Source organism: Vombatus ursinus, unplaced genomic scaffold (genome assembly GCF_900497805.2).
Source record: "Vombatus ursinus unplaced genomic scaffold, bare-nosed wombat genome assembly UNPS02005197.1, whole genome shotgun sequence".
Taxonomy (NCBI): domain Eukaryota; kingdom Metazoa; phylum Chordata; class Mammalia; order Diprotodontia; family Vombatidae; genus Vombatus; species Vombatus ursinus.
Genome location: NW_020944975.1, coordinates 238,127 through 265,487, shown reverse-complemented (window position 1 = coordinate 265,487; position 27,361 = coordinate 238,127). Strand labels below are relative to the sequence as shown.

At 37.7% G+C, this 27,361-nt stretch overlaps 1 protein-coding gene across 3 annotated transcripts; it reads right to left on the bottom strand.

The window, feature by feature from the left end:
* Positions 1 to 1,740: 1,740 nt before the first annotated feature.
* On the bottom strand, positions 1,741 to 25,942 carry LOC114029271 (zinc finger protein with KRAB and SCAN domains 1-like). 3 transcript variants are annotated; one of them, XM_027843638.1, is made up of 7 exons: positions 25,821 to 25,942; positions 18,274 to 18,787; positions 17,828 to 17,975; positions 16,683 to 16,759; positions 16,262 to 16,388; positions 13,601 to 13,730; positions 1,741 to 1,967 (listed from the first exon to the last, which is right to left on the bottom strand). In XM_027843638.1, the coding sequence occupies exons 2-7, from the start codon at positions 18,700 to 18,702 to the stop codon at positions 1,910 to 1,912; spliced, it is 969 nt and encodes a 322-aa protein (XP_027699439.1). In that variant the 5' UTR covers positions 18,703 to 18,787; positions 25,821 to 25,942; the 3' UTR covers positions 1,741 to 1,909. The 3 variants fall into 3 exon arrangements, with proteins under 3 accessions (XP_027699439.1, XP_027699445.1, XP_027699434.1); XM_027843644.1 differs by lacking the exon at positions 1,741 to 1,967 and adding an exon at positions 7,207 to 7,366; XM_027843633.1 differs by lacking the exon at positions 1,741 to 1,967 and having other exon boundaries at positions 11,266 to 13,730.
* Positions 25,943 to 27,361: the final 1,419 nt, after the last annotated feature.

Here is a 27,361-nt window from a genome sequence, read left to right as displayed (position 1 = left end):
AGTTATTTAAATGTGACTTTATTTGTATAAAAAGTTTTCTTTAAAAATAATTTTGTTTTTATAGTTCCTGGGTTTGCTTTGGGAGGTGTACTTCCAGGTATTTTATATTGTCTAGTTATTTTAAATGGGGTATTTTTAAACTATCTCTTATTGTCATTTCATTTATGATATATAGGAATGCTGATGATGATTTATGTGATTTACTTTATATCCTGCTACTTTGCTAAATTATTGTTTCAGCTAACTTTTTAGTTGAGTCTTTGGGATTTTCCAAGAATATCATATCATCTCCAAAAAGAGTTTTATCACCTCATTCCCTATTCTGATTCCTTCAATTTCTTTTTCTTCTCTTATCATTATTATGAGCATTTCCAATACAATATTAAATAATATTGGTGACAATGGGCATTCTTGTTTCATACCTGATCTTACTAGGAAGGCCTCTAAGTTTATCTCTATTACAAATAATGCTTGCTGATGGTTTTAGATAAATGCTTTTTATCAATTTAAGAATAAATCCATTTATACCTAAACTTTCAAGTTTGAGTGTAGAACTTTATCAGAAGTTTTTTCTGCATCTATTTATATAATCATATGATTTTAAAAAATCTTTATTATTGATATAATCAATTATATTTTCCTTGTTAAACCATCCCTATATTCCAGGCATAAATCCCATTTAATCATAATATATAACCTTTGCAATATGTTGTTGTAATCTTTTAGCTAGTATTTTATTTAGGATTTTTGCATCCATATTTGTTAATGAAATTGGTCTATAATTTTTTCTGTTTTTACTCTTCCTGGTTTAGCTATCAGAACCATATTTATTTTATAAAAGGAGATTGACAGAATCCTTTCTTTACCTATTATTCCAAACAATTTATTTAATATTGGAATTAGTTGATTTGTTGATAGAATTCACATGTAAAATCATTTGGTCCTTGTGCTTTTCTTTTAGGAAGCTCATTTATGGCCTGTTCAATTTCTTTTTCTATAATACATCTATTTAGATATTCTATGTCCTCTTCTGCTAATGCAGGCAATTTATATTTTTGTAAATATTCTTCCATTTCACTGAAATTGTTAAATTTATTGGCATATAATTGGGCAAAATAACTCCTTATAATTGCTTTAATTTCATCTTTGTTGGTGATATAGTCACCCTTTTCATTTTTAATACTAGTGATTTGGTTTTCTTCTTTTAAAAAATCTATTTAAATATTTTATTTATTTTTTATCCATTTTTTTTTCCATAAAAGCCAACTCCTAGTTTTACTTATTAATTCAACGTTTTTAAAAAACTCTCAATTTTCTTTCACCTTTAATATTCAGGATTTCCCACTTAGTGTTTAATTGGGAATTTAAATTTTTTTTTCTAGTTTTTTTTTAATTGTATACCCAATTCATTAGTCTGCACTTTCTCTATGTATGCATTTAGAGATATAAATTTTCCTCCAATCACTGCTTTTGCTGTATCCCATAGGTTTTAATATGTTGTCTCAATATTGTCATTCTCTTTAATGAAATTATTATTTCGATGATTTGTTCTTTAACCCATTAATTCTTTAAGATGAGGTTGTTTAATCTCCAATTAGCTTTTAATGTTTCCTTGGTCCCTTATTAAATATAATTTTATTGCATTATGATCTGAAAAGGATAATTTTAAGATTTCTGCTTTTAACAATAAATATAAAATTTTTATGTACCAATATATGGTAAATCTTTGTAAAGGTACCATGAACTGCTGAGAAAAAGATATCTATCATATTTGGTATTCTTTGATAAATAGGTGGGTCCAATGAAGATCTCTCAGATCTGTAAGTTGCCTCAGGGGGTTTCCTCCTGGTGCTTTGACAATATGATGAAATAGGGTGTCTGGGTGGCTGCTGTCCAAGTCAAGTGTCTCTTACAGAACTCTCTTTGCATCCTCCCATTTTCCTGGGCCATGTAGCAGGCAGCGTGGCCTTTGAGTAGAAGCAAAGTAGAAGAACACTTATTAGCCATCTCTTGGAAAACGTAAGAGGCATTCTCAAGCTTTTCACCATCTATAACCTGACTGGCTTAGGCAGTGGCCATCTGTGTCAAGAGTTGTATCCTATATTTAGCTCCTACATCTTTATTGGCTCCTTGCAGGGTAGGCTCACTCTATTAAGCTTCAGAAGTATTAGCACACAGCCTCAGATACATAACACTTACTAGCTGTGTGATCCTGGGCAAGTCACTTAACCCCACTGCCTAGCCAAAAAAACAAAACAAAACAAACAAAAAAAAAACAACACCCCAGAAGTATTTGCACAATCACATCCATACACTCTAAGCTTTCCCCCTTGTACAGTGTGCACAGAGCACAAGTGTTTTTGTCATGGAAACAGAAGTTCCCATCAACAAGGTCATATTGGGTATTGGTCACATCAACATAACCTTTGGTCAAGATCTGCAACAATTGCATCTCTCTGGCTTTCATGGTAGATATTTTGCAAATATGCATATGTCCTGGAGCTCTGGAAAGTGGCTTTAATCTCATCCAGAGTAACAACATACTTTCTCTATGCAAAATAACATAATTGGCCATATTAATAACAAAAGTAATACAATTTCATTATATTAAAAAAGTTTTTGACAAAATACAATACTCATTCCTATTTTTAAAAAAATACTATAAAGGTTAGGAATAAATGGAGCTTTCCTTACAATGATGAATAGTATCTAAAACCAACAGCCAGAACTATTTGTAAGGGAAATAATGTTAGGGGTAAAGCAAGGTGAGGGAGATAATAAAGCGAAATTCCTCAGGCAACGAGAGAGTTATCTAGGCCCTAGAGTATAAGCGGATAGATGTAAAGACAAAGATGTATTAAGACTGAGATAAAGGAACAAGAGCTAGTTCAGGGTGTTGATTTCAGGAATCCGGGGTCCTTACCAGGAGTGGGGGGGGGGAAGGGAGTGTTAGGGTCTTAGTTTAGTGTGGAACTGCTACTTTTAGGGAGTTGCTAACTAGTTTCATTTAGCCTAGTTTTGTGACAAGAGCATGAGTTGATGATGGACAACACGAAACTAGTGAGTCTTCTAGGTTTTGCATCTCATTCCAGCACCACTCTGCAGCTCAGGAGCAGAAATAGAGAAACAAGACAGGGATAATCTAGGTTTGGTGTAGCAGACAAAGTAGAAAGTCGAGGGGGAAGACCAGGAAGAACCAAAACACAAAGCTCTTAATGAACTTGTGTCTAGTTATGGACATTATCTGGACTGAGACAGCCAGGACTTGAGCTATGAAAAAGACCTGAATTCAAATGCTGCCTCAGACACCAGATGTATGACCTGGCCAAATCACAACCTCTTTCAGCCTTAGATTCCTTATCTGTAAAGTAGGGCTAATAACAGCATCCACTATCACAAGATTGTTGTAGAAATCAAACGAGATAATATATATAAAGTGCTACAAAAATGCTACATAATAGGTTATGCCTAGCTATCCAGTGTTAACAAGGGGTGTGTGTATGCTGCAACTGTGATTTCCAAAGACCAAATCAAATCAGCTCTGAAATTTCACTTTCATCCCAGTTATAGAAAATTGTCCTATGAAGGGGGCAGGATTTGTGGTTAGATTGAAGCTGAGGATAAAGAGCATGGCAGAGAGAAGAAATAGAGGTCAGACCCTCTTTATCAAGTTATTCTGCATACATATCTATACAAAATTTTGGTCCCATCTAGGATTATAATTTTTGAGGAAGTTACATGTGCATCCCATGCAAAGCAGCACTTCTTAGGCAACTTAGAACTGTCTCTCTATATAACATATATAACAAACAGCTGTTTAACATTCTGCATATATTTACTGAGCAAATAACTCAGTAGTAAAGCTATTGCCAGCCCCAAAAATAATGCACTCAAATACACACTCTAATAGCTAGCCATTTATATAGTGCTTTGAGGCTTGCAAAACACCTTTAAAATATTATCTCATTTTAATATTGAATTTTTTAAAACATGCTTTGATTTTATTCTCTACATTCCTGGAAGCAAAGAGGAGCCTTCCTTAAGGATGGTAAAATTGTAGTCCAAAGAAGTGACTTGAGCCAAGTCACTATAAAATTCATTACAACGAACTTAAATTGAATGGGGTGAAGGATGGAGGGAAAACTGACTTTTTTAAAACAAAAATACTGCTTTACTTCTTTAAGTGAAACTCAACTACGGCTGAGAAAGTTTCAAATCATTTGGAACAATATAGCAAAAAATAAAAAAGTTTCATAAATAGGCTACAACAAAGTAAGAATGTAACTATTGCCTCAAACTTAGAGGGTTCCCAGGATGGGAAGGTTAAAAGAAACCATTCTACTGAGATGAGTCAATTCAGCCACCAGCAGTTAGTGGTTTTTGTTTTTTTTTCTTTTATGGGGGGTGGGGTAGGTAAATAATAATTTTAGATTTGTGTCAGAATATGGTGTCTAGTTTATCTTCTACCGACTTCATTCTCATCTTCATCCTATGAGAGCATTTTTCTGAATGAGCATGGAGTCAGAAAGCAAACTGTCCAGAGTGTTGTCATCTACAGGTGGAATATTTATTACATTTGATTGACCATGACCCAAGTAACATAAAAAGGAAAAAAAAAATATAATCCTCATAACCTCCATCCACAACCTTACCACCATATTTAATTTTGAAAAATCAGAACCTTTCCTCCCCAACATAGATCATTAATAGATCATTAATTACAAATAATCTTATTACCACTTACTTCATGAAGTACTAAAATATTAGCACTCAATCATGCAGATTTAAAGAAACTTACATCAGTGAACTAATTAAATATTTATTAAGTACATATTAAGCACCTGTATTCTTTAGACACTACTGTAGCTTCTTCTGTAGATTAAAGTCTTTCTTACTTTGGATTAATTTAGTCAAAACTGGGGATTGAAAAAGCAGGAAAAATTTTTTATCTAAGTGTACAAATTAAGATAAAGTCTGAATTAACCACATAAATCAATATATTAGGTTTCCCATTGTTGGCTAAGCTGAAAGTGTGTATATGCCTAAAAAAACCTCTTATTTTAAAATAATTACTGAATCTTAACTGTATACTCCCACCCTAACCCTCACACATATAATCTAAGAAAAGTAAGAATTTTAATTCACCCATCCCCTTTTCCCTCTCCCTCATCCTATTCTTTTTTGTTTGGAAAGAGGAACACCACTAACTGCAGAAGATTCTCTAAGCCAATGTTTTGGTTTTTGCCAAGACAAAGGCTGACATTTTAAAAACATCTGGCTGCCTGTAATTAACTAGGGTGGAAGACAAGTTAAACGTTTAAAGTCTAAAATGCTTACATTCTTTCCTCTACCTCCTCCCAACTACCCTTGATTTTCACCTCTATCTCCTCTCTAAGTTCAGGGTGCAGGGCTGTTGGCTCCCCAGATCCATCTCTAGCCTTGTGAAAGACATCATTAGTGAGCTGGAGCCGCACCAGCTGCCTGGCTGCACTCTTCTGGATCCAAAGGCTCAGACTTGGGAATTCGTACAAGAATGAAAATACCATCCTTTCAATTGTCCATAAAATCTTTGTCCTCTGAATGTGTCTTCAGCTTTATTCCCCTAAAGACATCTAAGCAGCGAGTAATTGCAGAGAGGAAAAAATGTTTTGTCCAGAAACCAATGAATGTTCTCAGTGAATAGTTGTAACCACTACAGGGGCAAAAGTCCCCCTCCAAAAATCATGAAGATTTTGTACAGGGCTGCAACAGAGCTCAGATGCTGGTCCTCTCCAATTTCCCTCTCTTCACTTGAGAACAAATGGAGAAGTTTAAGATCATCTATTCCAGTCCCTTCATTTTACAAAGAAACCCAAATTAAACAACTGCCCAAGGTCATATGAGTTGAATAGTACATGTGGGTGTTTGTTGCTGAAGAAAAAAACAGCAGATTATATAGATTTGCTTTAAATTATTTTAAAACTTGCTTTGAGTTGACAAATCTGTAAACCTAATTGGACAAAAAATTTAAAATATGTACTTTAGCTGATAAATGAAAGAGGTTTAGTTTTCAGATGGCAGAAAATGATCAAATCATTGCTTTTAAATGTTTAGTAGAGATATTTTCTACATTTACTGCTTGGGAAGAATTAAAATTGTCAAACTAAAACACTCAAGAATGAAAATTACTAAACTGGGTGACAAATCAAAAGCCACCCAGAGACCTTGGATGTAAACATTCCTTAAGGGTATCCCATCCTAGCAATTTTGCAAGGTTGACCTTAATTTTTCTGAAGTAGAAAATGTCTTCCCATCCCTTTCACAAACCTATTCTGCTTAAGACAAAAATTGGGAAAAATCAAAATATAGTTCCTCTAGCAATGGCAGATACTAACGAAATTTAAATTTTTACTTTAGTTTACAAACCAAGTCTCTTTTAAGTTTGCCTATGAACAAACAGTTCACTAGGGTTTGAATAGCTAACAAACTGCTTGACCGGCTACTGTAATAAAGATAACTAATCCTAAGATGTTATTAAGTAAATAACCAGGAAAAATGAAGATAAATCTTACACATCTAACCACCTTAACAATACCTTTTCCTGTTCATTCTCAGTATGCCAGGGGTACTGTCTGTCCAAAAAGAAACCTTTGAAGGTAACTTTTGAAGCCTCCTCTGAAAGTCTGATGGCAGCTGCATGAGGCCCATGTCTTCATCTGAACAAAATTCTCTAAGCAGAAATATTTAATTATTGGACTAGTATGTCATGGAATGAGAGCAGGATAGGTGGACCCAATGACTTTCTCAGCGTACTCACTACTTTCAGTTCTGTAATATTTCCTAATCTTTATTTTCTCACCTTCCCCCACCAACCCATCAAAGGATCCATTTCCTTCTCCAGTAGTTAAAGACCCAGCCTCTGCTGAGACACAGAGAAACCATTTTTATTTAACTACCAGTCAAATTTGGCTATTCTATAGAGCTTACCAGTCTCCCTAACTGACACCAAATAGTATGAAGCTCTTGCTTATTTTAATTTCTTTACCTCCATGGAGGGGCAGCTAAGTGGCACAGTGGATAGAGGGCTGGGCCTAGAGTCAGGAACACTCATCTTTCTGAGTTCAAATCCGGCCTTAGACACTTACTAGCTGTGTGACCCCTGTGCAAATCACTTAACCCTGTTTGCCCCAGTTCCTCATCTGTAAAATGATCTGAAGATACTGCAAACCACTCCAATATCCTTGTCAAGAAAACCCCACATGAGGTCACGAAGACTCAGACATGAGTGAAAAATGACTCAACATCAAGAACCGCCACGGAGTCATTTCTTATTGTCTACAACTAAATTGATTTCTTCTTCACTGCTCCAAAACTCTGCTGTTAAAATCTGGGGGAACAAGGTAGGGTGAAAAGGGAATGTTATCTTCTTATAGAAATTTTTAAACAAGAAATACCACACATACCCTGACCCCATGGGGCTTACAGAATAGTTAAGGAATGGAATAACAAAACAAACGCTGACATTTTGGTTAGAAGTAACATACAGACGACACTCAATATTTGTAATTTCTTAAAAGTTCTACAATTTGTTATTTCCTTATGGTCTCATTTTTTCTCTTATTGATCCTTTGGAGTTAAGTCTGAGCTCCCCCTACAAGGTTTCTAAATTCATTAAGCCATTTTTTGAAAGCAACATGCATTTCCTGGTGTCAAATGCAGTAAATGTTTAGATCAGTTGTCTCAAATTTCAGTTATGTATTTGTTTCACCTTTGTAGCACCATTTGCTACAACCTAACCTTTTTCTCCAAAGCCTTGTTCAATCTAGTTAAATCTATCATATCAAAGGAAGAAAGGACTGCAATATATATAGTCTAGAAGCAGCCTTTTCTCAGGCATCTGCTCTGAGTTTTCTAAAGGTGGCTTATCGTTGATTGCAATTATCTTTGGATGAACTCATTTTCTAGTAAAGAGAGGTGCAAACTTAAAAAAAACTAATAAAGACTGTTCAGGATTAGCAGCAGTCCAAGGGCTCAGATGCTTGCCACATTTTTCACATTTAAAGGGTTTCTCTCTCCAGAAGCAATTATCTTATGTAAGGTAAGGTATCAACTTCAACACCTATCTCAAATTTCTCTCTCATCTAGCAGGTTCCCTTAATTCATTTATCAAAATATACAAGTTCACTACATATCTAGATATTTTGCATATTTATTTCCTGGATTCTAACTTTCTTCCTGACTGGAGGCAAAACACAACTTTAAACTACTAGCAAATTGAAGATTTTCTTCTCCTTCTTCCTAGTAGAACTGGAGAAAACATAAAACAAAACTCTTCAAAGAATTTCATGAGGTCAACTACATATACAATCTTATTGAGTATTTCACTATATAATGCTTTAAAGGGATAAAATGACTAGACAGCTACTTCAGAATTACACTTTGGTGCTGAAAGGGAGCCCTCCCTTTTACAACACCATTACATTGTTATATTTGATAAACTAATGTCCTAAGACATTGTTTTAATCAGTGGCTAAGGTCAGCAATACCTTTAGAAAAAGCCTCTCTCCATGTGGCTCTTCTCCCACTTAATTAGTTTTGTTATATCCTGGGCAAATGCTGAGCCAGTGGGACAAATCCAAATTAGTGAGAAGTCTCAACAAAATGGAAATTAACTGGGCTCCATTATAATAATACTTAATTTTTGAAGATGAGGGTATGGCTATGTGGCTGAAAAGACCAATGTAAGAATTATAAAGTCTTTCCTACACTGTCCATACTGTGAATCTGTATCCAGCTGAAATTTCTGAATAACTTGTTACTGTTCTTGCTATGGCCCCCTAGTATACAGGATGAGCCAGTCTTTGCTCAAAAAAACCCAAATGAACAAACAAACAAAAAAACTCCAAACCTTCTGGATTATCAGTCTGGTCTGTGAACTGTAGTTATTGCCCATCTATCCACAGTGATGCCATACTTCAGAAGGCTCTGCTTCAGTGGATTCTTAAAGTATCTCTTTTTTCCCCTTTTCCTGAATCCTTGACTTGAGGTATGATTGCCACCTAGGTATCCTGTTCTTCGATGTCCAGATCAAATGTGTTAAGCATTACTTTTTATTAATATAATGGAGACATTCATGGACTTGGTTAATGATGATCTGGTCCTGCTAAACTCAGGCTCAGGACAAGATTGCCCACAAACGTCATTAATAACCCAGCTCGAGAAATTGGTCCAGGTTACAGAGCCACAACAGATGTTAGAAAAAGTAGCTCTATAGAGATTCAATTTATTTAGTGCCTGACTTTCAACTTCTCATAAAACCCTGCTATCTTTCTCAATTTTAGTTTCCAACTTGTCAGTTGTGTTCAGTGAATTCCTGGACAATGTGAAGTCTTGTAGAATTCAGTGATAGCTTTCAGTCGTTTCTCCAGTTAAGATTCTCATGCTGTGTGTACAGTTTCCATGCTGTAGTTTTGCACATCTTGGCAAATGTGTACTATGCAGATTGGGTGGAATAGTCCATTTATGCCATTTTCCATGCCCAATTAAAGGGCAACCATCAACAGCTCTACATGCTCTTGATGACTTTTTCCATAACTTATGATGAAACTCATGATTTATTAACATGGAAGTGTCCGCCTGCTAGTTTTTTTGCTCCCTATTTGTATTATGAAGCATGGCTAGCTCAAAAAGGCTTAATAACAATGAATTTGTAATTTTGTTCTTCCAAAAGGTTGAACAGTTAAGAGAACTCTTAGAATGGATCTGATCCTGTGCAATAAAGGAAGCTGAAGATTGCTGAAGGAGGAACCTTATGGAAAAAAGACTACTCTATTTCAGAATTTGTGAGAAATTAAGGCATAAACTCTCCAAAGAATAGAAAGGTTAGGTGGGATCTCATGATCTAAAATTCTAGAGAAGAGTCAGTTCCCAAGTATTAAATCCTAAAGACATAAACAATTCCAGTGAGCAAGGAAAGAGGGACTGGTTTAAAGAGAATGATGTGGATACACATCAATAAATTAATTTTTCGAAAGAATATGTAAAGAAGGTGGAACCAAAAGCAGAAAAAGGATACTAACATTCTTATAAGAATAGTGTCAAGAATCCTAAAGTAAAAAATAAACTGAAGTTGTTGATGAATGCTAAGGACAAAAGAAAAAAAAGTTTTGTTTTTTTTGTTTACTATGAGAAGGTAAGGACCAAAGTGACAGGACCACAGTAAGGGACCACGATAAGGAATCTATGGAGATGATAAAGAAAAGGCAGATTTAATTCTTATTTTGTTTGTTTTCTTGGCCAAGAATAATCCTTGAACCAGAAAAGATGTCTCAAAAAATGGTTAATAGAAAGTTAAAATCTAAAACAGGGAGAGAGTGACAGCACCCAGTTATTCTTCTTGAGTTCATGTCACCAGGTCTAGATAACCTAGGTCCCAGGGTATTGAAAGAGCTAGAGGATGTGATTATTGGGCCACTTTTAGTTACTTCTGAAAGATCACAAAGAGCAGATTTGTCCCTATTTTCCAGAAGGAAAGAAAAGAAGGGAGGGAAAGGAAATCTGCAAGGTATAATAAGCTGGTGAACTAACCCGTCACATAATCTAGAAAAGAGGAAATGATCACTAAGTTATTATGATTCCACCAAGAATAGGTCATGCCAAATATGATATTAAGGTGGTTTTGCTTACCTGTTTTAAGGAATATACTAAGCTCTTAAGATGAATGAAATACTACAAAGTGTATCTAGACTAGCAGAAGATATGATGAATTCTCTCATGCTAACCTTGTGGTGAAGATGGAAAGATATAGGCTAGTTAATGGTACAGTTAGGTGAATTCAGAACTGGTTCAATGACCAGACCCAAAGAATAGTTATTAATGGGTTACTGTTCAGGAAAGAAGTCTCTAGAAGTGCCCCATAAATCCATTCTTAGCCTTGTGTTATTTTACTCTTATTTTTATTGACTTGAATAGAGGGAAGATAGCATGCTTGCCAAATTTTTAAATGACACAAAGTTGGGAGTTGGCTAATTTGGTGGTAATAATCAGGATGCAACAAAATTTCTACAAAGCTATCATGATAAACCAAATGTATTAAGGACAGGGACTGGAACTGCTGGTGACTAACTTCCTCTGGCAATGTGGATTGATACTGTCTCTGCAACTTATAATCTTAGAGAACTACCTAGAGGACTGAGAAGTTAAGTGACTTACCCATACAACTAGTATGTGTCAGAGGCAGGACTTGAACCTAGATATTTTTGGCCAAGGCCAACTTTCTATCCATCATGTCACACTGCCTCTCATAAATCTATTAAAAAATTTAATAGAGATAAATACAAAGTCTTACAATTGGGTTAAAAAAATTAGCTTGACAAGCACAGGGTGAGAAAAATGTGACTTAGATGATAATTTGTCTGAAAAAGATCTGGGGTTGTAGAGAACTGAAAGCTAAATACGATAGGCAGCGTGACACAGCAACAGAAAAGCTGACACAACCTCAGGCTTCGGTTAGAGGCAGTGTCCAGTACAGGTGATGGTCCTACTTGTCTGACCACATCTGGAGGGCACCCTATTGGCCATGCTGTGTAGGAGCTAATATGAGAGAATTCTGGCTAGGATCTTACCACTGATAAACACCAAAGGGAGTCAAAGTCATTGTTTCAATTAACTTCTTAAAGGTGATAAAAATGATGCCTCTGAAATCTTGTGGCACTTAGCCAACACTTTATATATTTAAAAAGTTTTTAAGTAGGCATGTAAGCAGGGCCTTCCTTCTATGCTTAAAGAGCTCAGGGAGAATAGCATTCTACAGAGTTTTAGAATTTTACATGGCAACAACTGGTGGTTTCTGCAGAAGTTAGGCTGGGTTGTTCTACTTTAGCAGAGCTCCTGCTTCAGTGTGGGAGCCCTATTAAGAAGTCAGTGAGTAATTATTTAGCAAGGAACAAAATGACATCAAACAATAATCCCCCATCAGTTCTTACTAAGGCTATTAGGTAGGAGATCAGTTCCTTAGAATCTTGTTGGGGAGATAAGATTTACTACATTCATGAGACAATTAAAAGACAGTATACAATCAAAAGCTAAATTGTATATAAGACTACAGGAACACTATAGCACTATAAGAGTTCAGAAAAGGGAAAGAAGTATTGTCATTTCTATAGAATTTCTCTGTGATGAGGATGGAGTCAACTATACTCCTATGGAGAGCTAAGAGTTGAGTCATCCATACATACTCTTCAGGAAGAGATAGAAGTCTTTGGTTTGGTTTTGATCTGCATAGCCTTAGATCTCTTCAGCTTTGGCATCCCACCTTTGATTACTTATGTTTTAGCTTTAGCAGCATGTCCCAGCCCAGGATTCTATAAGTATCCTTCTATGGGTCATGATGTACAAAAAGATGTTAGGCAAGCATTACTTGCTTTGCAGGAAAAAATGCCTCAATCTCAGTTTAAGCCAATTAATCAACAAGTATCCATTAAGCACTTACTATGTGCCAGGCACTGTGCTAGGCACTGGGGATACAAATCTCAAGCTTGGTGGATTTAAATGATTACATTGGTGGCCGCAGACAGGGATCCCTTGTATTAACAAGTTTGACTAGCTTCTTATGAGTGTCCTCATTCCCAAAAAGTCTGATGTTTATTTTAATGTGTGCATGTATTCTTAAGTAAGATCATCTATTTGACTAACTTTTCTTGCAGAAGGTTATGCTGGAGAAATACCCACAGATTAGACCAACAAAGGCAAGACTGCTCTTTGATGTACTTTTTAAGTGTGATTTGATTATATATTAGAGACTAAATAGTTTTCCCATGGGCACACATTTTTGAAATTATGGAAGTAATGGGAAATTTCACTTTATACACAGCTTTTCAGGAATGCACCAAATGCATCTAGTGAGGTGGAGCTGTAGTCAGAGGCTCTCTCTCTATTATGAATTCTGTGATGTAGCGTAAGAGTTGAACTCCGGGTAAAGGCTTTCCCACACTTATTACACTTGTATGGTTTTTCTCTGGTATGAATTCTCCTATGAAGAATAAGGTATGAATTCCGGTTGAAAGCTTTGCCACATTCATTACATTCATAGGGCTTCTCTCCAGTGTGGATTCTCTGATGTTTGGTAAGGTCTGAGCTCTGACTAAAAGCTTTGCCACATTCATTACATTCATAAGGTTTTTCTCCAGAGTGGATTCTCTGATGTAGTATAAGATTTGAGCTATGACTGAAAGCTTTCCCACACTCATTACATTCATGAGGTTTCTCTCCAGTGTGGATTCTCTGATGAAGAATGAGGTTTGAGTTAAGACTGAAGGCTTTCCCACACTCATTACATTCATAGGGCTTCTCTCCAGTGTGGATTATCCGATGTCGAATAAGACTGGAACTCCTGGTAAAGCATTTGCCACATTCATCACACTTATGGGACTTGGTTCCTGTAGGGACTTCTTCTGGTGTGACAAGGTTTGAACTCAGACTGAAACTTCTCCCTAGTCCTTTGCCTTTCTCTCGATGGCCTCGCTCCCCTGTGGGTGCTTTCTTATCTTTGACTGTCACCTGTCTAAACTCTGTCTTTTCTAGTCTCAGTTTTTCTTCTAAGTTTCTCTGTTGCCTTTCTAACCTGCTTTCCTGGTCACATGTTTCTCCAAATTCCTTTTGGAATTTTCCAGATATTTCCCCATGAGATCCTGTTGCTTCTGAAATCTCTTCCTTTGAAGTTGACTCCTCATTGGTTGTCCTGCTTCCACAACCTGACAAACAGAAAATACAAATATCATCCATTTCTTCTGTTGAAAAAATAGAAGTGCTCAATAAGCAAGTGATGTTGTTTACTAGGAAAACATGGCTACGCCTGGCAAAGTGGCTTCACAAGGGAAGTAACTGACAAGGCCTAAGAAGGCAAAGCACCAAGGGACAATAGGGAGAAATAATTTTTAGAGGTGCTTAAAGGGAAAGTTAAGTCAGCAGAGATGAGCTGCATGGACAATAAAACAAGTAAGACAGATGGACAGAAAGTTAAGAGGGAAGAGGGAGAAAGACAAAGATTAGGTGATAAAAACAGGTAACTCATGAGAATGAGCAAGAGGAACAGGGCCCATTAGGTGAAGCTTATATGTGGAGGGGAAGGGCGATAGCTAGAAGAAAAAGATGTCAATGTGGAAAAAATAGAATAAAAGAAATGAGTAGGAGAAAGGAGGTTAGGAGCTGGAGTAAAGAAAAGGATAACAGTAAGCTGAAACCCCTATTGCCATTTCCTACAACTTTAATTCCTACAGTTAACTCCAAAATACCATGAATATATGTGTGTGTGTGTGTGTGTATGTATAAACATACATATACCTATACACATATATTTACATACATATACCCATATAAATCATTTGCTTAAACAACATTCTATTTTGTTTAATCAAATGAAATAATGTATATACAGCACTTTGTAAGCATAAAATAGCATATAAATGTAAATTATTACTTAATAAGATCTAGAAGTTTCCAAAAAAGAACATCTCTCCCTTTCTGTAAGGGCATTCTCTTGGTACGATGGCAATTAAGAAGCAGGGCAAGAAGTTTCAAAGAGGCCCGATGGACCTTCGCCTAAAGAAACTCAAAGCATTTTCTCCATCCCTATGATCTCGAACTAAAAAAAGTAGTGAGTGTGAGAATAAAGAGACAGAGGAGAGGAGGCTATTCCAGCAAGGTATAATTAGTGAGCACAATTAACACCTTCCCTGATGCTCTACTGAGAATAAGGTAGATCAAAGGGCAAACAGGATATAAACCTTGAAGTCTTACCTTTCATGGTAAGATAACATAAATAAAGGTACTCATGAACATGGTTTAATTATAGTTCAGTTTAGCAATAAATATATTTATTCCTAGGAATATTTTTATTTATACTTTGCTCTAAAACTTCTATACTGCTTTAAGCCAAAATCAGTTGTCTGCTATCTTGATAAAAATGTCTATTTTTATAGGAAAAGTGAAAATAGATCATTTCTTATATCACTGCTCTTCAGTTACGCAGCAGGAAGCTAGGTGGCACGGTGGACCTTTGTCCACTGGCACTGGAATAAAGAAAATTGAAGTTCAAATCCACACTCAGATACCTGGTAGTTGGGGGATCCTAGGCAAGTTACTTAATTTAGTTTCCTCAACTGTAAAATGGATGTAATCAGCATTTACCTCACAGGGTTGTTGTAAGGATCAAATGAGATATTTTAAAGTGCTTGGTACATGGTATTTAATAAATTCTTGTTTCCTCCTAGAAACTTAAGTACTGGACCTAGGCAACCCTAAGTAGGTACAGTCACCTAGCAGCAACTTATTGTGCTTCAGGCACAGTGCTTAGAAGAAATTAATTATCTCAGAGACTTAATTCAGTGATAAAAATAACATAAAGGCCAAACAAAATGAACAGGAAGTTAAGCCTGTTTTTACTTCCTCCCTTTCCCTGATTCCCTACTTCTCTTCTATGATAGTGGAAATCTTAGTGTTTGGCTTCCATTGCATGTTATTTCTTTGAGATATTACCTTGTGGGAACATAAAACTATAGAAAATTAATTGTAAACACTTTAAATAAATTAATATTTTCTGTTGGTCTGGTAAAACATTTTAAATGGTAAGACTGTAGAAAATGTACAACAGGAGAGGAAACAGACCAAGTCTCTCTAACAGGTTTTTTTTCTCTGGACCTAAAGCTCTTAGTAGATAATCACATGAGGTCTGGAAATCCTGGTCACGAAGAAGGAAATGGGGAATATTTGTGGAATTACACAGCAGTGTTCTAGAAAACCATTCAGTAGGAGTGAATGGCAACAGAGAGGAATTAACCAGAGAATACATGTTAAAGTGAGAGGACCCTCCATAAAGTTCAGTGACATGCTTCCAGGGGACTAGCAGGTATTTTGGTTCAAAAGGATAATTAATTTATTTGCTTGCTTCCTAAGAGACAAAGAAAGATCCTCAGTAATGATATCCAATAAAGCTGGGGGAAGGTCATCTCCAGGTAACTGGAGGGATGAAGAAGATAAGGCCACAAAACACAAGGAAGTTCTCTTTTTCCATTTTTACAGAGTGAACAAATGATTTTGTGACCTTGGAACAGGGAGTTGAAACATCCTGCTTCTGAAAACAAACTCAAATGCTCTCATCTATTGACAGGCCCTCTTGGCCATTTCTCTGCTCAACACTCCACAACTAACTCCACAACTAAGAAACCAGGAGGCAAAGAAATCTTATTAGACAATGATCTCCCTTTACACCTCCATTAGTTCTTACCCTGGGAAAACATGTTCCCATAATTCTCCTGTCTGTTGTCTCTACAGAGGTTCCTCCGAGCCAGGTTCTGACATCCCCATTCCTCCAGGATGAGAGACACAGCCATGTCCTCAATTTTTACCAATGCCTGAAACAATATGAGATTCTCAACTCAGTTTTCAACACATCTAGTACAAACCTATGGGGTAGAGACAGATGAATTAAGATTAAGAGAAAGCAGTGAGTACCATAAAGGATCCTAAATGGGTATGGGCTTTTAGATGAGAAGAAAGGAGAGACAGCAATTAAGACACAGGAAGTTAGCCTAATTTGAGTAGGAACACACTGAAAATCAATGTAGTAGGTGAAATCTACAGAAGAAACTTCCAGAAGAATATGAAAACAAAGGTCTCAGTGAAGACAGAGGAAGCCCACAACTCACCTGGGAATCTGCTGTGAATAGTGCCTGGTCTCTAGGACTCCTCTCATGGGAAACAGGAACATGGGAAGCAGGGTAAGCTGAAGAAGAAAGGAGCTGTGAAATCAATTCTGTCTTAAAACCTCCCTTGAATGCAGAATACAAGATGACTCTATTCCCCTACTTTTAACCTCCACCCCTCACCTATGGCTAAGTACAATAACTCAAAAGAATGTAGAACTGACGTGACTGCTGCCTACTCATCCTTCAGTTTCAGGCAGTAAAATTTCAAAAGTGATTAATGGTATTTTAGAGTTGGAGCAGACCTGAAAGATAAACTATTCCAACAACTTCATTATGAAGAAGGATCGAGGCTCAGACAAGTTAAAGTGATTTGCCCCAAGTGTGACTTCCAGTTGGTCTTTTACTGTCACAGGCTATTCTTGATTTCTAAGAGTCACGACATGAAGAAGTAGATAACTTTGAATCCATGTACTGGGATCTGACCTGTGGCTCAATTTTATCCAGGCCAAGAGGCAACGACTAGAGGACTTTGTCATAACTAGGAAAATAAAAAGTGGCTTTAAAAATACCTTAAGCAGTAATAGTCTAAAAGACAGTGATGTTTCTGTGTGAGAGTCTATGTATCTGCCTTTCCAATTTTATCTTTGTCTACCTGTCTGGTTTCTCTTCTTCTCAACAATTCTCTCCATTGCCCTATCATAATAAACACGCATTTTGAGAAAACACACGAGTTGAATGTTTAGACAGTGACAAATTTGGACAGAATTGGGATAACTTATTACAAAATGGGATAACAGTACAATGAATTAATAGGTATCAGTGATGAGTTAGTCATGGCTACACTAATTGCACTACATGTAAAAGGAAGAAATTCAAAACAGAAGAATAACTTCTGATGTTGAGGAAACGTAAGTAGATCTTAAAAGTTACTGTAAAACTAAAAATGTTCTAAGTGCAAAGACACTGGAGATAAGAAATGGAAAGTGAATCATTAATAGAACTGAACCACTGTAAATTGTACAATGAAGTACAGCACCTCAGCCTTGTGAATCCAGCAACACAAAGAGTATCATTGTCCAGGTCTTTTGATAACACTTTCCAGTATAATTCCTCTATTTCCACAGGAATAAAATCTTGTTCCTTACCACTCTGTTGTAAAAGACTTGGCTTTCGTGTTACATGCTTGATCTGGGGGGTCCGATGCTGGAATTCAAAGCTGGAAGATCCGTGTGCTGCTCCCAGTGGTACCATCTCCCGGGACAGCATTTCATGTCCATGTACACGGACTGGTACCTGAGGACAAGAAAGCTGGGCTTATTAGTGAATCACTGTGGTAATGAGATTTAAAACTTCAGAGAAAAGACAAAAATCATCCCCTCCAAACATAGGACACAGTTAGAAACAGCACTAGATTTAAAAGTCAAGAAAACGGGACAAAATGGGATACCTAGCATTCAACAGAGGAACTAGTTCCAATTTAACTCAATAAAACCTTGAACAAAGCAACCCCAATGTCATGCTGAATCCCTTACTCCAGTTTCAAGGCCCACACTCTGCTCACCCAATCTATGTTTAATTTCTCCTTTCCCACCTGCTGTCCTGATAAATCAAGCTCAAGATCCTCCAACAGTGTCACTGCTTCCTCTCCACAATCAGGACGGTACTCCTGCAACCAGCTTTGGATCTCTCTGGGCAAGACAGCCAAGAACTGCTCCAGCACCAGGAGTTCCAGGATCTGCTCTTTTGTATTCATCTCAGGCCTAAGCCATTGATGGCAAAGTTCTCGGAGGCGACCCAGGGCCTCTCGCGGCCCAGAAGTATCCTGGTAGCAGAACTGCCTGAAGCGTTGGCGGAAAATCTCTGGATCAGAAGGGCTATTACTTCTTTGAAGGCTAGAATCCTGGCCCCAGAGGTGTTCCTCTTCATCTTCCTCTTCCACCTTTACAATCACAAGTCCCTCTTTATCTTGTATAGCCTGAGGGGTCATGACTGCAGCGTCCCTAGATTCTGCAGTCATCATTCAGGTTCAGAGTTGTCCTCACTCTGACGGAATCTGTGAGGCAGACTGACCGGAGATATCTGAGGTTTTTTTCCTTGCACTGCTCCTGAATTACAAAAAAATTCTTATTAAAAAAAAAAAAAAAAGTAAAATGACTTATGTTTCTAGGGCATCCAACATTTGCCCACCTTCACCAAAGGAATTCCCTGAGGGCAACTACTCCAATTAGTAATAAAACTGACAAGCAACTGTGACGTTAATGTCTAACTTTATTTCTTTAGGTTTGTCACAATGACATTTACCCGGGGCAGGCTAGAAGGCCTACCTCAAAGCCAAGAAAAACTGGATTCAAGTCCTGCCTATTTAGGTAGTGAGACTGTGGGCAAGTCACTAAACAACCTGAGTGTCCCTAGGGCAACTCTCTAAGCTTCCAAGTTAGAGAAAAGTTGCTGATCTGCATGGGTAGAAGGAGCTTTCTCATAGAGAGTTCCTACAGCAATTAAATCACCAGTTTGGTAGTCTTCCTCCTCATCTTCCCTCCTCCCTCTACAAATTTTTCCTGCAGTTTTTGCTGCCAATAAGTGAGGAACAGTGCATTCTTTATGTGGACTCTGGTCTGAAAGACAAGGCACATGCTTTAATCTGAGATCCATAGTAGAACCATGAATTTTCCACTTCACAGCTTTTAAAAACTGAAAAATAGAACATTTATTAAAACATAAAACATTAACAGTATAATGGAAAATACATATATCTCTACATTTAAAGAAACATGAAAAAATGTGGTACCTTTTTCACTAAAATGAACTGTTATGATTCCTATTCCAATGCTAAACATGCACAGAGTTGATAAGAATGTTCTTTTGTAACTCATCTTACTTCTTTTAATTTAGATCTAAATCTCTTTCAAGGGTAGGGTTCTAGGCTTCAGGCTAGGCAACAAAAACCCTCATAGCAACCTACAGCTGCAGTAGGCTGTAGGCTACTAACATAATTCTCTAAAGGAAGCTTTAGCAGTTTCCTTTTTCTCCCTCAAAGTTCTTTCATTTCTTTTCAAAGACAGAAGCAAGAAGAGAGTGAAATGAGAGACACATGATCTCTTTATATAGACAACATGAATCCCAGTTGTCTTTTTCCAATCAGCAAGGATTAACTGTTCACTCTCTACTCAAAAAGAGGCTCCCCTCCTCCCAAGCTTCAGGAATTGTTTGAAATTTGCTAGTTCCTCACCTTGATCTATGCCACCTTATCTTATTTGTTAATGACACTATTCTTTTAGTCATCCAGGACCAAACCCTAGGAATTACGTTTGATTTACCCTTCTATCCACCTAATATTCTTTGTTCTTCTAGGGTCAGTAAAGGTCTAAGGAGGCAACATCGGGTTGCACAAGGAATTTTGGGAGCAGAGAGTAGTTGTTAAGAGGTGACATAACTTCATTTTGTCCTGTATTTGCCATTTTTTACCATGCAGGACAGCTGTCTCCTATAATACCTCCTTTCCCCCTGACTGTTTTTATGAATGCAAAAGAAAACTCAGAGGACTTCGAGAATTTAAGGAAGTTGTCCTCTTCTTTCTCCTACCAGATAAACAGTACAATTTCCTTGGGTCTAGGGTAAATGACTATGCTAACAAGGACATATTTTTTTTTCCTTTGTAACAAGAGATAACAATCCTCTTTTGTACCTTGTAAAATACCTTTACCCCATCTAAGTGATCTATCTGCTCAGGAAGAATCATATCTTCTCTTTTGTTAATCTCTCAGGCTGAGTAGCTTTGGAGAAGAGGATATATAAATGTCATCTGTTAAATTAACAGACACATTTCCATCAATTGCTAGTGAGATGTGTCACACTGAGTGAAATACCCTGCAGTAAAATATTTCTCTGATTCCTGCTAGTTTATTGGCATTAGCTAGTTGAAAAGATAAGAAAATACATGCAACAATAGATACCCTATCTTATATGGCACGAAGGCCAGCCAATTCTTTTTTCACAAAGTCTCTAAAATCTGTCTCCTTCCATTCCTTTGGGCCTTAAGACTAATCTTTCTAAGAAACAGACTTTCATCATGTTACTCCCCTGCTTAACAATCTTTCAATAGCTCCCACAGTCTAAAGGCAAACTCCTAGCTTTGTATTCAAGGTCCCCAACAAATACAGCACTACCTCTCGCAAACTTTATCAACCAGCCACAACCCTGTCAAAACAATCTGTCTGCTCACTCTTCTCCATGTGTTTTCTTGCCTTCAGTAAACCTTTGTTCATTCTTCAAAGCCAAGGTCAAATCACTCCTTTTAGCCCACAATAATCTTTCCTCATGGAACTGTAACACTAATTATTCATTTATTGCTGGGAGGCAGTGTTGTGTAGTTGAAGAGATGCTCTTGGAAATCAGGAGAACTAGGTTCCAATCCTACCTCAAGATACTTACTAGCTGTGTGACCCTACAGCAAATCATTTAAGTTCTGAGAGTTATAGTTTCCTCGTCTATAAAATAGGCTACTTACTTCACAGGATCGTAAAAAGCACTTTTTAAATCTTAAAATGCCACTTAAATGGAATTTATTATTGAAAACATTTAGTGGTAAAATATTTTTTCTCTTTAAATCATATTTGTGACTTCATACATACATACATACATACATACATACATACATACATACATAGAACTTCTAGTGAAGAAACTCCTACCACTGATTCAGATGATCACCTGTCCCACATCTCTTCTTAGAGATTTGCCTCGGGCCCTGAGATTTGGAGACTTGTCCTATCACCAGTATTTATATCAGATGAGTAGCAGGCACCTCTCTACCTACTACTCCTACAGCTGCCTTTTAAATTAATCATATTCTATCTTACAAGATTATTTACTTTTCTTGTCTATTTTATTTACTATGACTTGTCTCTCCAACTAGATTCTATGGTTGGGGTGGAGGTGGGATAGGAAACATTTTTAAATTAAATTTAAAAAATTTATTAAGGACCTTCTATGCATCAAGTACTATACTGGTGATGGGTTTACAAAGACTAAATAAGACAGATTCTGCCTTCCATGAGTTTATAATCTAAAAGGGGAAAAAGGACACAAAAACCAAAGTACAGTGTAAAATAGAGGTACAAGGCAGCACAAGATATTTAGAGGAATATTGAGCTTAGGTCAGAGTAGCGAAAGATGGCAGCAAAGCATAACAACGGGGTCACAAAAATAATGATTTTAAAAGGCAAGGATATCACGGGTGGTGGTGGAAGCATCCATTCTAGGCATAGGGGAGTGCATGAGTAGAAACTCTTCAGCTAGGAAAAGGAAGGAACAAGGAATAAGGGGGGAAAGCAGTTTGCTGGAATACTGAGTATACAAAGGGGTAGTATGAGATCAAGTTATAAAGATAAACTGGTGCCAGACTGTGGTAGGCTTTGAATGCCATAACAAGGAGTTTATATTTTACTTAAAAAGACAATGGAGATCCACAAAAGGGTGTATGCATTGTACATACGTGGAGGAAATCAGTTCTGAAACAATGCTTTAGTAAGATTACTTGAGAAATAGCCTAAAGGATGAATTGATTAGGTAACTACCTATGAAGATAAGACAATGAAATGGGCCTAAACCTGAGAGATTAAAGTTAGAATAGTAAAAAGAGGACAGAAAAGAGTTACTAAGGAGACAGTCCTACTGACTAGACTTTTGATTGAATAATACAGTCAGTACTGGACTCAGTCAGAAAGATCTGGGATTCAAAATTACCCTCAGATATTACTTGAGTGAAACTTGGATAAGTCACTTAAATTAACCTCTTTGTGCCTCAATTTTCTTATTAGTAAAACAGGATAATTAATGCCTATAGTACCTAACCTCTCAAAGCTGTAAAGAGGCTGAAATTAGATAATGTATAGCAAATGCTTCAAAGTTTTATAAATGTCAGTTATCATAGGCTGCCTCTCAATTCCTCACCTTGGCACTTAAAGCTCTTTATCGTCTGACTCCAGCCTACTTTTCCTGACTAATTTAATATTATTCTCTATCATACATGCTTCTTGATTTCCAATCAGAAGCCTTTCTTGATTCTCTTTAGTTGTTACTCCTTTCCCCCTCCTCAAATTATTTTGTGTTTATTTATCATGCTCTCTCCCTTCCCTAGTTCCCTCTTTCCCTTTTCTCCCCAAGTTCCTTGATGGATGGTTGGGACCTTTTCTTTCCCCTTCCATTTTTATTTTTGTATCCCCAGTGCCTAACCACAGTACTCTGAATACAGTAGGCCTTAATACATATCTGTTAAATTGACTTCAAAGAAGTGAGGGTTAGCAATATTAAATGATAGAGAAATCAAGTAGGGTGAGGACTTTAAAAGGCCATTTTATTTGCCTACGTGGATCTCATTAATGACAGGGTAGAACAGTAGGAACAGAAAAGAGATTATAAGAGACTGAAGACTGAGTGAGTGGTAGGGAAGGACAGGCCATGAATGTAGGCTATTCTTTCTAGAAATCTGGCAGTGAAGGCAAGGAGCAATTGAAAGACAGCTTGGGTAAGCTAGAGGGGGTATATATACCTTCCACATACATAGCTGATACCACAAGCAGGCACTTAATAAATATTTGCCAATTGCTTCATTATATTTCTACAGGGAGACAACATGTACATACATAAGTATTTACAAAACAAATACAAGGTAAAGGCTATGTGAGAGGAGCAAAGTGGGTAGGGGAAGGGAAGCTTTGCTTTAAACTTTCTAGGTAACTAACTTGATCCAAGTTTGATTTGGTTGATTTGAAGAACAAGATGCCTACACCTACTCCTTTTAGAGAATATTTTAAACAAATATAAAATTCTGCAAAATAAATACATATATGCATATGCTTTTATAAATAAAATGGCTATCTTTTTTTAATCTATTCTAAAAAACCATAAAGAAATTCCTGAAATATGATGATCTGGCATTTCACACCTGGAAGAGTAACTGATGAAGCAATCTACCACTTTTGCAAATTTGAAGATTTCACTCTGTACAAGATTTTTCAGTTCATTTATAATATATTCAAATAAAAATGGAAGACAACAGAGTACAGTAGGCAGGACAATGATCTAAGTGTCAGGAAACCAAGTAGTTCTAGTGCTTCAAGTTGGTGTGATCCTGGGCAATTCAATTCAATAAATATTTACTGAATGTCTACCAAGTCCCAGGCACAGACTCAAGTATCTAGGGATACAAGGAAGAATAAGACTGAATCTTCTCTCATAGAATTTCCTATCTAGTGGGGAGTTAACTTCATGAGCCTCAGTTTTCTCATCTGTAAAAAGAAGGCCCCTAAGAAGAGTGAATGGCCCCTAAGGTCCCAAAGAACTCCTAAGTTCTATGATCTATGATCCTCTCCAGGTGAGATTATAAAGCTAAGAAACCAGCTTTCCCATAGCATTATATACAAATAACTCACTAACTTGAGATACTAGCATCCCCAAAAAAATCTTTTGTTCCAGAAACTGTTTCTAAAAGGACCAGCACAAAACTTTTAGAAAAAATAAACAGAAAATCCACAAGGTTTTAAAATAGAGCCATGAAGCCATTTCACCATGTGAATACAATGCTAATTTAACAAGAGATTCTACCCAAAGGAAAAAGCTAAGATTTAATATGATAGCCATTTAACATTGAGATCCAACTCAAAGCATGTTAAAACACATAAAGAATATTTAAATCAAGAATAAGCTAAACTCTTATTAAATTTTGAAATATGCCCAATGATCCAGAAAGGTATCTGCCAAGTAAACAGTCACAATAATTAAAGTGAAAGTAGTAACCAGCAGAAAACTTTCCAGGAGAGTGAAATGATCTTTTGTATGACAAAGCTGTTTTTTCATAGATGGCTGGCAAACAGCAACCGTGCTCTGTTTTGGTTGCACTAAATTCTCCACAATTCAATGGGGGAACTATTCATAAACCATAATCTGCCTAGAACTGGGCTTCACAATAAATGCTTTCTTTGGTCCCAGTCCATGTAATTTCCACTTTCTATGATGACAGAATCGTATTGTGTATTTGTGGGGGTGTAGGGAAGGAGGAGATTCAGCTCGGCTGAACTCTTCACAGCTTTATTCACAAAATAATAGGTCTGGAACGGTCTTTGGAAGATCATGCGATTCAATTTCTTCATTTTACTAATTTCTTAATTTTACAGACTGGGGAAACGTTGATCTAAAGAGTCCAAAGTTACTCGTCCAAGGTCAGCCGGCTAGTTAGAGACAACACCAGAGCCAGAATCCAGATCTCTATGCTCTGGGGTCTAGTGCTTTTTCTGCTAAAGTATGCAGCAACGCCCTTCAGAATACAAACAAAATTTCCAGCATAGAGACGTCAATTCAACCCTGGTCGCCCTGACCTAAAAACAAAACAAACAAAAACAAACAAACAAAAGAAGACATACACACCTGAATGCTAAATCGCTCATTAAAATGCAGCACTGAGTTCCACAAATCGGAACACAAAGGATGGGGTTGCACCTAAGGCCGCCCCATTTCACCTCTTAGGCCCAAATCCCGGCGTGAACAGACACAAGCCGGGTAATGACCAGCCTGGGCGCAGCAGGTGGGCCAGCTCCAACAATGTACATTCTGGAAATCGCCCCAAGAGCCTCGGACACCAAACAATCCCGACGGGCTCCTGAGGATGAAGCGTCTCCTGCCCTTTACACCTCGGTCTCCCTCCGCCCCGGAGTCGTTCCCGTGGCTGCCACGGAATCAGAAAGCCGCAGCAAGAATGACAGCGGGGTCACCGCTCGGCCCCGCCAGGGACCGCAGTCCGAGCCCAGACCGCAGGGCTCTGGGCTGACACCGCCCCTCCTTCCCATCCCCCACTCCCAGCTCGGGCTGCAGCCCGAGGCGGACAAGACGCCCCCACGCCCACCCACAAGGACACCCCCCCCACCCCTCTCCCGTGCCTGTCCGGGATCTCTCCTTTATCGTTCTCCGTCCAGGGGCATCGCGAGTCCTCCGGCTGGAGCCGGGCAGGTAGCCCCTCCACGCACTGGGCCCGGGCCCGGCTCGGGGTGGACCCCGCGAGGCTGCAGACTCTCCGCCCTGCTCCGGGGCCCACCCGTCCGCAGCGCACCCCCACCCCCACCCCTCGGGCCCAGACTTACTCACCGCGGACCCAGGGGCAGCTCTGGGCTGGGTGACAAGGAGGGGAGCGCAGACCCCTGGAGACGGGAGAGACGAGAGGAGGAAGGACGAGAACCAAGGCCCTCCGGACGCCTAGAAAGACACAATGAGTCACAAAGGGCGGAAGTAAGTCAAGGACTTAGCTTCCGGGGCGGAACAGGAACTCTGGGGACTCTCTAGAAAGTCCGGAGGTCTCCACGTCTCGTTGGTTCTTTGGTTTACCTACTTTCTGTCAATCCTTGGCCCCGGGCACCTCAGCGGAGTTTAGGAGGGAGGACGTCTTTGTTAAGAATGAACTGACGGGCTACAAAATAAACCCTCAGAAATCAACTATTTCTATAACAATAATAACAAAATTCAAGAGGCAACAGTAGAAAGGGAAATGTCCCAGGTAACAACAATATGCATAAAATATTAGGGGATCAGTCTACCAAAGCAAGACTTGTATAGATACAATTACAAAGTGCTTTTTTTTTTTTTTAGAATAGTGGGCAGCAATTATCTTTATACCAAAAATATACATTTTCCTTAACATTTAAAAAACAACAACACAAAATCTGAGTGGCTGTCAAATTCTCCACTGTTTTACAAATAGTGATGGATGGTGGAGGCAGAAGGGAGAACAGTGTGCATTCCTTAACCCTATAGGAAAATATCTATTTCAAAAGTTTTACTTTTTCCTTTAAGATCCTGAAGCTGGGGTTCTTGAGGATCTTCTTGTTAAAGATGACCAGAAGCTCCTCTTCAGATTTGTGGTGTTCGTTAGTCACTGCATAGTATTGCGCTAAAACCTTTTTCCTTAACTTTTTAACTGATATTTCATTGTCAGGGGCCTGGTTCAGAACAGCTTTGATAGTTCCTTTCCAGTTGAATTTCTCTTTTATAGGTGTTTCACTTTCTTCAAAAGCACTTTTTTAAAAAATGAAAAACAACTTAAATAGCTTTAAAGCACTATTCAGTGCTCACAGCTATTCTGTACCAAGGAAGGAAGCATTTATTAAGCACTTACTATCTCACAACAACCCTGGGAGGTAGGTGCTGTTATTATCCCCATTTTACAATTGAGGAAATTGAGGCAGACAGAGGTTAAGTGACTTGCTAAGGTTCACCCATCTACCAAAGTGTCATGAGGCCAGTTTTGAACTCATTTTCCTGACTTCTTGCCTAGTATGCCTCCTAGTAGCCAATAAAATAAGAAGTGACAATCAATAGTACTAAAGAATGAGCTGTCTTGGGATGCTGCCTGGAATAAAATATGGGATATCAGACTTCTGTGCTTTTTAGTGTTTTAGTGTTCAGTAATAGTATATATATACCAAAACCTCTTGAGTAGGCATTGTATAGTCTACAGAGAGCATTTTATCCATATGCAATAATAATGATAGTGGCTATGTTTGTCATAGTTTATAATAATTAACAATGATGTGACATAAGTATGTGAATGTAGTAATAATCCATAGAATCCTGGGAGGTTGAGGTGATTCTTTGCTAATACTGTCTTCTTGAGCCTTCATTACAACATGTCA

What these genes read in the sequence shown, in the direction of transcription:
- LOC114029271 (XM_027843633.1), bottom strand. Translation starts at nt 18,702, where the DNA reads ATGATGACTGCAGAATCTAGGGACGCTGCAGTCATGACCCCTCAGGCT. An exon ending in TTGATTTATCAGGACAGCAG is followed by an intron (nt 17,976 to 18,273) that starts GTGGGAAAGGAG and finishes TCTTGTCCTCAG; the next exon opens with GTACCAGTCCGTGTACATGG. An exon ending in TGGGAACATGTTTTCCCAGG is followed by an intron (nt 13,731 to 16,261) that starts GTAAGAACTAAT and finishes TCTGTTTGTCAG; the next exon opens with GTTGTGGAAGCAGGACAACC.